The 10,645-nt window shown below is 44.6% G+C and overlaps 1 protein-coding gene across 2 annotated transcripts; it reads right to left on the bottom strand.

Moving 5' to 3' along the window:
* Positions 1 to 5,249: 5,249 nt before the first annotated feature.
* Positions 5,250 to 8,492, bottom strand: LOC109750120 (WUSCHEL-related homeobox 6). Of its 2 annotated transcripts, XM_020309078.3 has the most exons (3): positions 7,533 to 8,492; positions 5,826 to 6,001; positions 5,250 to 5,705 (listed from the first exon to the last, which is right to left on the bottom strand). In XM_020309078.3, exons 1-3 carry the CDS (start codon positions 8,257 to 8,259, stop codon positions 5,688 to 5,690), a joined length of 921 nt encoding a protein of 306 aa, XP_020164667.3. In that variant the 5' UTR covers positions 8,260 to 8,492; the 3' UTR covers positions 5,250 to 5,687. The 2 variants fall into 2 exon arrangements, with proteins under 2 accessions (XP_020164667.3, XP_073352757.1); XM_073496656.1 differs by lacking the exon at positions 5,250 to 5,705 and having other exon boundaries at positions 5,728 to 6,001.
* Positions 8,493 to 10,645: the final 2,153 nt, after the last annotated feature.

The raw sequence follows: 10,645 nt of genomic DNA, 5'->3' as shown, positions 1-10,645 counted from the left end.
GCGATACTTTCTCCTTTAGAAGGCCAAAATTATATATATAATTCCGATCACGATGAACTAGATGCATATGATAATTTTTTGGTGAAACTCCAATTTCAATCGATTCCAATTCCAAGATCTAATATCATCGCATAGCCTATACCATGCTAATGCTTTTCCCTTCAAATATAAAGGGAAACCATTCTTATTAACTTCATCTTGGGTAAACCTGCAAGCTTAAACAATCCACAGATTTCTTCCACATATATCAAGTGCATATCAGGATGTTCGGTTCCATCTCTTGCATAAGGATTAGCTAGCAGTTGTTCTATCATACCCGAAGGAATTTCATATTCAATATTTTTAGTAGGTGCAGTAGGTTGAGGGGTAGCTAATTGTGTTTCCGGTCGAGGTGAAGATACCCCGAACAAACCCCTCAAAGGATTGTTTTCCATAGTGACAAGACAATAAATTTCAGCACGTAGTAATAATTTTTCCTTACCAATTTCCACTTACCAAGAGCGCTTCACTCCCCGGCAACGGCGCCAGAAAATAGCCTTGATGACCCACAAGTATATGGGATCAATTGTAGCCTTTTCGATAAGTAAGAGTGTCGAACCCAACGAGGAGCAGAAGAAAATGACAAATGGTTTTCAGCAAGGTAATGTCTACAAGTGCTGAAATTGTAAGTAACATAGTAGTTTGATAGCAAGATAATTTGTAACGAGCAAGTAATGGTAATAATAACAAAAGTGCAGCAAGATAGCCCAATCCTTTTGAGGCAAAGGACATGCCAAAACGGTCTCTTATAATAAGCAAAGCTTTCTTGAGGGTACACGGGAATTTCATCTAGTCACGTTCATCATGTTGGTTCGATTTGTGTTCGCTACTTTGATAATTTGATATGTGGGTGGACCAGTGCTTAGGTGCTGTTCTTACTTGAACAAACCTCCTACTTATGATTAACCCCCTCGCAAGCATCCGCAACTACGAGAAAGGTATTAAGAATAAATTCTAACCATAGCATTAAACTTTTGGATCCAATCGGTCCCTTACGGAATAGCGCATAAACTAGGGTTTAAGCTTCTGTCACTCTCGCAACCCATCATCTAATTACTACTCCACAATGCATTCCCTTAGGCCCAAATATGGTGAAGTGTCATGTAGTCAACGTTCACATGACACCACTAAGGGAATCACACCATACATACTATCAAAATATTGAACACATATCAAGTTCACAAGATTACTTGCAACATGAGTTTCTCCCGTGACCTCAAGAACAAAAGTAACTACTCACAAATGATAATCATGCTCAAGATCAGAGGGGTATTAAATAGCATATTGGATCTGAACATATAATATTCCACCAAATAAACCATATAGTAATCAACTACAAGATGTAATCAACACTACTAGTCACCCCCAAGTACCAATCTATAGTTCCGGTAACAAGATTGAACACAAGAGATGAATTAGGGTTTGAAAGGAGATGGTGCTGTTGAAGATGTTGATGGAGATTGCCCTCCCCAAGATGGGAGAGTTGTTGGTGATGATGATGACGATGATTTCCCCCTCAGGGAGGGAAGTTCCCCTGGCGGAATCGCTCTGCCGAAGGGCAAAAGTGCTCCTGCCCAAGTTCCGCCTCGAGACGGCGGCGCTCCGTCCTGAAAGTCCTCTCTTTATTTTTTTCTAGGTCAAAATGACTTATATACCGGAAGATGGGCGCCGAAGGTGGGCCGGGCTGAGCACAACCCACCAGGGCACGCCTGGGGGCCAGGCGCGCCCTGGTGTCTTGTGCTCACCAGGTGGCCCCCCTCCGGTGGTTATTTGCTCCAGTATTTCTTATTTATTCCATAAAAAATCCTCGTGAAGTTTCAGCTTGTTTGGAGTTGTGCAGAATAGGTGGCCTGACGTAGCTTTTCCAGGTCCAAATTTCCAGCTGCCGGAATTCTCCCTCTTTGTGTGTACCTTGCATATTATGAGAGAAAAGGCATTAGAATTACTCCAAAAAGCATTATTATGCATAAAAACATTATAAATAACAGTTGGTAAACATGATGCAAAATGGACGTATCATAGCCTGCTGGCCAAAAGACACTCTTCCTTACCGTTGTGTTCCATATGATGTGTATCATATATGCCCCCCTCTTGCACCGTGCATTGTTTCTCTTTTGCCGCAGGTGGGTCATCGTTGTAATCATGGGAAGAGTGTGAGTGGAGGGGGACAATGGTGGCTGCATGACGATGGATCATGAGAGGGGCGTTTAGGAGGGTTGATCAGGAAGGGGATCAGGACACAAGGTAAAACCGCTGGGAAACTGGATATTCGAAACTGATTAAATAAAGCTCAACAATGAACTCTTAATTCAAATGGCCATAGACTTGCATATATGTCTTATGTATAGCACTACCTTCTAATGAATTTAAAGTTTCGACCAATTGTACATATGACCTAATTACAAACCAGATTAAGGGGAAGCATCAGGCAACCCTAAAATGTTATCCCTTCAACGCATTGTCTTTGTAATGTAACAAAGGCATTTATATTGGAGGTAAATATGATATGTATTATTGACTTGTGTTGGGAACTAACAATATGTAAACAATTAGTCGATCATTTAGAATTGGAAAGAATAAAGTTGCGCTTATATAAGGCCCATGTAGCTTGACAAGTGCCTCCGATAGGTTGAGTATGGGAGACGAGTCTTTCAGTAGGTCCACGCCAGCCAAGACGAGTCTTTTTTACAAAGCAATCTCAGAAACCCTATCTTTCTGATCTGGTCTTTTCTCAATGTCTGGTATGAGTATTTGTGAAAAAATATATATTATTTTGGAAGGAATATTTGAGGGAGACTCCAACCACAAAAACAAACATGGGTTAAAATTGGAGTTTACCAGGATACAAAGTCAAGTGAAGAAATATGTTTTTTTTTCAAGTTTGCTAGGTGGGGGTGGTTTTACAGGAGGGGGTAACAGGGAACATCGAGAGGTTTACAATGGCCTCTCACAAAAGCAGCATGGACATTGGTCGACCACGTCCGGTCTAGCAAGCACGCGAAGGCGCCAAAGAGCTGCATCACCACGACAAAATTTGGAAGAGAAGAGGGAGCGATGGTTGTAGGCCGCGGAACACCACCCTGCCTTTCGCCTTTGAAAGCGTCCTTCTCAGTGCCCGGGCATCCGTCCAATGCATGATTTTTGATAGGGTCGATGAGCGGGCACCCACACAATCTTGATTTGTCCCTAGGGGTGACCCAAATTGGTAAGTTCACTTGTTTTTCTATAAGGAGGATGGCCCCTGACCTCTGCATTAGGGCGATGCATACAACCATTTTATCAATTATTCACCAAGACCTGACAAAGCAATACATCAATAAGTCTGAAGCCATGATCTTGGCAACATATATCGCTACTCCTATCGACTTGCCGAAGGGGTGCATATTGTCGGGGCCACCTGCCCAAACCTCACACCAAAGCCCAATATCTAAAAACGGAGGCATCAACCAAGCCACCCATCGCCGGGTTTGGGGCACACACCGGTCCAGTACACTCTCAGCGGGCAGTGCATGCGCACGTTGCAGAGGCTACTGCCACCGTCTTCCAGCAATCCATCTTAAGAGTAGGTACCGATGCATTGACCTTGCCAGGCCTGCCGTTGATGCCACCACGGCGCCAGACAACGTCACCTCCCTACACGCGTCCATCATCACACATCCGTCGCTGAGACCCTGCAGCGCCACGTCACCGAGACTCCACGTCGTTGATGCATCACATGAAGCGCCGCTCCATCGTTGAAACCGTCCACTGGCCCCTCAAGCCAATGCACACGTCCAAGAATGCGTCACGTGACACAAGAGTGCCGCCATCATCGGATCGACTGTTCTAGGGTAGCAGATAGAGGTTTGGAGCTTGTCCACGATGATGCCTTCCAGAAGGGGATGGCACAGAAGAGCGCGGCCATTGTCGGCCTTGGCAACTAGCCGAGAGCAGGGTTTTCACGCATATCTGCTCGACAAACCTCCATCCAACATCTTGTGCACGGGACCACCACCGATCTTTGTTGCCGTGCAACGAGCAAGCCGGACCGGCCATATCAGATCTTCCTAGAGACTAGACCACACATGCACCCGACCCATCCACCAGGCACTCCATGCCGCCGCCGCCGATCTAAGGTAAAATGGCCCGTCGCTATAGAATCGGCCACGACGCCGCCAAGACCTGAATGACCGCTCTTCCTCATGCCAAGGGGCCATGTACTACCCCCATGCCACAGGGGAGACGTAGACCTCCGCCACCGCCGTTGGCCCTCAGCCTTAGCCCAACGACATCCCGTGGCGGCGCCGGACGGAGGGGAAGAAGGTAACGCCCCCGACAGTGGTATGGTTGCGGCACCACCCAAGTCGTCCGAGCAGGGGCGACGCTGGGGTCAAGGGGTAGGGAGGTGATAGATCTAAATTGGGGAGGGGGGGGGGGGGGGGAATTTCACTTCCCCGACCGCTGCACCAATTAGGGATGCACACAACCTTTTAAGTATAAGTACTAGAATTTTCAATCTCAGTTACGCACCAAGCCTAGTCGTGGGCTTGTACATCCACTCCCGCGCAACCAGTTGAGTTTAGTTTGTTGTATTCGTAATATTTAATTCATCAATAGGATCTACACTATATTTGGCGACATGAGCAATAGATCAAGCACACAAAGAAGAGACAAATAAAGTGCGGACAAACACATATATAATTGTAAATTTTATGGGTGTGGTTAGGTCTCAGTCGATTGAGACTTAACCAAGTTTCAGTCAAGTAACATAGTATATAAGAAAAAAAGAAAAAACTAAAAAGAAAAACTTTGCACAGATAAGTATATAAGAAAAAAAGAAAAAACTAAAAAAAAACTTTGCACAGATCTCCACGTAAGACCAAACGAATATAGTATCGACTGAGACATAATCAAGTCTCGGTCGACTGATACTTAGCAAAACTGAAATTTTATTTATGACAAAAATGGACGTATCTAAACGTATTTTTAGTCTTAGTCCAATACATCTATTTCTATTTTTTTCTGCGGCAAGTAATTTGGTATCGGAGGGAGTAGTTGAATATGTCCACCCAGCCGGTCCAAGTGCGGGTTGAGATCCACTGCAGTACCGTATGGTGCTGTAGTGTGGATGACATGTGGGGCCAGGTCCCACATGGCAGTGACTGTACAACACTGTACAGTACTGCACAGGATCCTAACCCTCCAAGTGTGTATGGCTGACACATAGAGCATTACATCACTGATAGTACGATACTAGGTAGCTGAAATCAATATTTAGCTCGACTGTCAATGGCATGCATGCATGCACACGCATATCCTTGTGTACTAACGGAAATGATCGATGTGAAGACAATCCATTGTAATTCGTAATCTAATCAGAAACCGAACCGTCCACGCCTTGGTATGTTTCAATGGCATATAAGTAGGTACGTAGCACTTGGCTGATGGTGCAATACACATATACTACCACTGTTTTAAACTTTTAATTACTTGATTTATCCTAGCCAGGTGGTACTGTAGCTAGCTTGCTTCTCGATGGATAAATGATCTGCATGCAAGAGATCATCCCGTTATGATGATTGAAGAACTGCGTCCTGTCGCCCCATGCATCGATCTGATCCAGTGAGACTTGAGTAGAGATCTCTATGTATCTATTATATACGGGACTTTTAAGCTTGCCTCGAGACCTACATGGATCATGGCGAAAAAAAGAAGACAATGTAAGATGATCATATATGTGCATACGTGAAGCTGACATGCTAATTTCATGAAGAAGAATGGACTTGAGAGGCGATATGGATGGTTACCAGAAAATAGCTTTCTCCCATTTGCAGGCTCTGAATCAGAATGCCATAGTCGTTGACTGGGAGGAGGGTCCCGGTGGAGTGGAGGAGCACCACGTCCTGGCCAAACATGGCTCGCAAGTCTATTGGACCCCTCGGGACCTCCATTGGGACTCCGTTGATGAACACCGTGATCGTCGCTGGAATTAGCATGCAATCAGCCAGTCAATCAGAGGCGGCATACAACACACTCAGATTAAGAATTCAACAGCTCGTTTGACGACAATATTATTAACAAATAAAGATGCATGCATAAGCTAGCCAACCAAATTCTGATCGGTATTATAAATGTCAATGGTTCGGTACTACCGTTTACTCATGGTTGGGACCTCTCTATCATATATGGGAAAATTACTAATATACCTAGATTCGATGATATCGCTATGTCATGAGAGCATGAGAAAACTTGAACATGATTTGTTCTATAGGCTAGTACCACTCCACGAGAGTAGAGAAAAACATGAAAGGATATTTATTTTTTTGATAAATGACACTTTTGTTAACTTAAAATATAGCATCAAGCAGATACAAAGCAATTGAGCAACAAGCGGCCTCTGCATATTTAAGATGCACACATCCACACTTAAACAGTCTGACTAAAATAAAATAAAAATGACATAACGGCATTAGGAAAACCATAGAAGACAAACACTACGCCTATACCAAAGTCGAAGGGGAAGGTGTACCGATCTAGAGATTATGTTGCCACCCATATTGGGTAAAAACCTCCACCGTGAAAGGATATATCTTTTTTTTTTAGAACGTGAAAGGATATATCAAGTAGTATTATTGTTAGTAGCTTGCATGGACACTGTAACATATCTCTGCATGTATGCAAGCAAACATGAAGAGGCTGTCCCGCGTATATACCATTCCTTGTTTTAACCTAGAAGCACACTAAGTAATAATGGTAGTATACCGTTAAGAGAAGAAAAAAAAATCATGATCAAGTACATGTGCATACATGCAGGAAATCCCAAGGTGGTAACCAATGTTCACTGTAAACGTTAATTATGTTCAACAAAGTGGGCATCACGTCCAACTGTGTTGTGCATATAAACATGTGTTGATTCCATCCTATGCATGTGACACATGGAAGCTTAAGCGGATATACAAACGAGACACAGCGAAATAAATATGAGGATGCGTGAATGCTCGAATTTGAAAATCACGCTATTCATTATGGAAAGCACCAAATAATAATAATAATAACATAAACACAATGAAGCCTCTAAAGGATTGAGAACATACGTATGCCATGGTGGAGAGGACGACAGGTGTATCACGTACTATGATCTTATGCACAGATAGACTAGGAAGTTGTAACTGAACTATATCCAAGGACTAAAGAACAAGTATATGTAAGGAAGACCAAATAAAGTATGTCTCCAGAAGATCCAAGCTAGATCTCCTTGAATTCTGCATCTCACATAAATATAGACAAACGAAACTGTAGGGTGAAATCAGCATTTCCATCGTCAAAAGTTCTTTTTGGATGTTTCATGCATATCCAGTAACAATTCTCATCAGAAGTTCATAGATTGTCTTTTCAATGAAAATATTTGTAGTGGTGAGTGGATTTGTTACATGCATGAGATGGATCACATGAACCAACCGATTGAAGGGAGCAACCAAGTACGTAACTAAAATGATCGACAGTGCTCAACTCACCTGCCGGCAATTGGCACGAGTAGTACTGCTGCTGCACGGCGGTGTTCGGCGCCGCCGAGGAGGATCCGGCGGGGCTCCCAACGAATCCCATCTGACGCGAGATGGCGAAGAGATCGTCGCTGCCGCCGCTGTCGACGTCCGGCATCAGCCCTGACGCCAGCGGCGACGATGTCCCGCACGATGCCTGCAGGTACCCAACGCCGGCACCCGACACCCCAGCGCCGTGCGCCGCGAACAGCCCCAGCGACGAGCCTCCCGTGCTTCCAGACGAGGACGACGAGGTCGCCTGCTGCTCGTACTGGCTCGCGCCCCCGCCGATTGCCATGGGGTGAACGGAGCAGGTGCCAGATGGAAGACCGATGGTGGCGCTAGCAGCCGGCAAGCTATTTGCGGCGGCAGCCGAGGAGGCTGCTGCTGCTGCGGCAGCGGCCTGCATCTGGCGCTGGCGGCGGCGTGAGCGGGAACGACGGTTCTGGAACCAGTAGAAGACGTTGGCGTCGCCGACGGCGCCGAAGCGCTCGAGCAGCTTGCGGATGCGGACGGTCTCGTCCTTGGGCGGGTTGACCATGCCGCTGTTGAAGATGGACTCGAGGATGAGTATCTGCTCCGGCTTGGGCGTCCACCGCGAGCGCACCGGCTCCCCCGCCCCCCTCCCTCCGCTGCTCCGGCGCTCCTCCGGGCTGCCGCCCGACGACTGCCCGTCCGGGCTGTTGCTGCCCCCCTCCATGGATCAATCGAATTGTTGGGTAGGCCGGGGGGAGAACCCGTTGGTTAATCACACTAGCTCTAGCTAGGTGTGAAGAGGGCAGTAGGTTTCTGGGCGGTTTCGTGCTTGGATCGATGGAGGAGGTGAGAGAGAGAGAGAGTGACGAGGAAAGGCAGCAATTCAAGGGGACAACCAACCTTGCACCCTCATGTCTTTGTTGAGGGGTTGTACTTATAGATAGGAGCAAGGGGGGCTGGCTGGCTGCCTGGCTAGTGAAGAAGAGGAAGAATGTCCTGGAGTAGCGGTGCCTATATATCTATAGACTCGAGGGGTTTGTACAACGAGTCTTTGTACAACCTCAACCGCGCCATGATTATTTATTTACTGCTACGTACGGCCAAATTAGTGTTTTTTTGACATATTAGTGTTGGTAACGTGCCACCGGCCTGATCAGTGATTCTGTGAGGGATTCTAATCTTTACCATTCTTGGTTTATCTGGAAGACCATTTTCAGAAACCACTACTCAACTTTTATTGGGAGATGATTGTATATTACCAACATTCCCTATGACACGTTCTTTTCTTACTTATGCTTTGCATAGAAGTGATAATTGTGGTTATAACCAGCATTAATAATTGTGTAGTCAGACAACACTGCATTTTTTGATTGTCCAAATTCATGTTGTGACCAACACTTGTCCAATAACATGAAGTTTTGATCAAATGTTGTACTGATGTAATTTAAAGGAATTTCGTAGAATTTCTAGAGGATTAGAATCCTTAGGAACTTTTACTAAGGTGGTTGTTTGATTCGTATGATTGAATCCTATAGAAATTTTTCATAAAGAACATTTGTACTATATTCCACAGAAAATCTAGCATCCACGACTTTTTGGAAGAAATTTTTTTTATAAAGCAATCAGACAAACTTAACTCCCGTAGGATTCCAATTGGCATGATATTCCAATCCCGTGTTTTTCTTATTTCTATATTTTTACAATCCTGCTAATCAAAGAGGCAACTAACAATGCCTAGCTCATCCACGTTATCTGCTGCTAATATCCGTGTGTATTTGGTGATGATCCTGATGCATATTTCCAAACCAGTCATGTTCACAGGCGCGAGACTTGTGCTTCTAGCTCCATTGGTCTCCACCGCCGCCAGGTACTGCTTTGATCTTCTCTGATGCAGCTGTTTTTGTTAATCTTAACAAGGCTGGATTGGGCCGGGTGTGGTGGAGCTGGATCATGAAGGGCAGTGCATGTTGCATGCTCTGAGCCCCTCGTCGGAGCTTACGACTCGAAGATGGTCGAAGCCTTGGCGCTTCGCCGTGTAGTCCTTCTGGCTCGGAATGTCTTATGCATGTGACATCCGACTTTGATTGCCTCTCTCTAGTGCAACAAATCAACTCCAAGGTTCGGGACCGTTCGGGTGTGGGGCTATGTCGTTATGAACATCAAACATGCGGTTCTAGCTTTCACTTCATCGACCTTCAAGCATGTCATCGACATTAATGTAGTCGCCCATGTTTTGGCCTATTCTTATAAGAATTCTTGTTTGCTTTGCGTTTCGCGCTTCTGCTTCGGATTGTATCTAGGAGACCTTGTATGGTTTCATTGTTGAATCGATAAAATATCAATGTTCCTAAGAAAACTATGCTAGCTTCGTCTATATGAGAGACTAGGAGGGAGTAGGTGGCATGATGACCACTTCATTTAGATGGCAGGCCACCAATTAGTACTAGTTAGTTTTATTGGATAGGGTTATATTTCTAGTGATTGGCATGTCGAGATGACTAGCTTGCACCATTCGGCATGAGTGGTTAGCTACCGTGAAAACGAAAAATCAACAAAAGATGACTAGCCTGCTGGAGGGGATCAAAATAATCTTAATTTACCTAGCCAGTGCTCAGCACCTAGCCATCACTTGCTGCCTAAGCTAGCTAGTACTTGACTACCCCCTTGAGAGATTATTATTTTTTAAATGTGTCTCCTGTATATATTTATATACTCCCTCTGTTTTTAAATGTAAGACGTATTTAAACTGCCAAACCATCTTATATTTATGAACAGAGGTAGTATATCATAATCTTTATGATATGCAGAGCGTTGTTCTACGAGCTAGATTCGTCTAAGCCTCTTTTAAATCGGCATGCTCATTTGGCTGTGCATCAATGGCAATTATCGTCTTGTCGGCATGATAACCCTTAGGACAAAGCTTATTTCTTGGGTAAATTCATCCGGTATCGTGTGCATGCATTTTATTTCATCGCTACATGTTGTACATCAAGAATTTATACATAGATAATGAACATATTCCTGTTTTCCAACTGCTTTCAAATTTTCATGGAGAAAAGAAAAGACAGGTTAAAATAAATAAAGTTTGGTGCTAAAAAAGCTTTTTAAAG

Source organism: Aegilops tauschii, chromosome 4 (assembly GCF_002575655.3).
Source record: "Aegilops tauschii subsp. strangulata cultivar AL8/78 chromosome 4, Aet v6.0, whole genome shotgun sequence".
Taxonomy (NCBI): domain Eukaryota; kingdom Viridiplantae; phylum Streptophyta; class Magnoliopsida; order Poales; family Poaceae; genus Aegilops; species Aegilops tauschii.
Note: the sequence above shows the minus strand (reverse complement) of the source record. Positions and strands in the feature narration are given on the sequence as shown.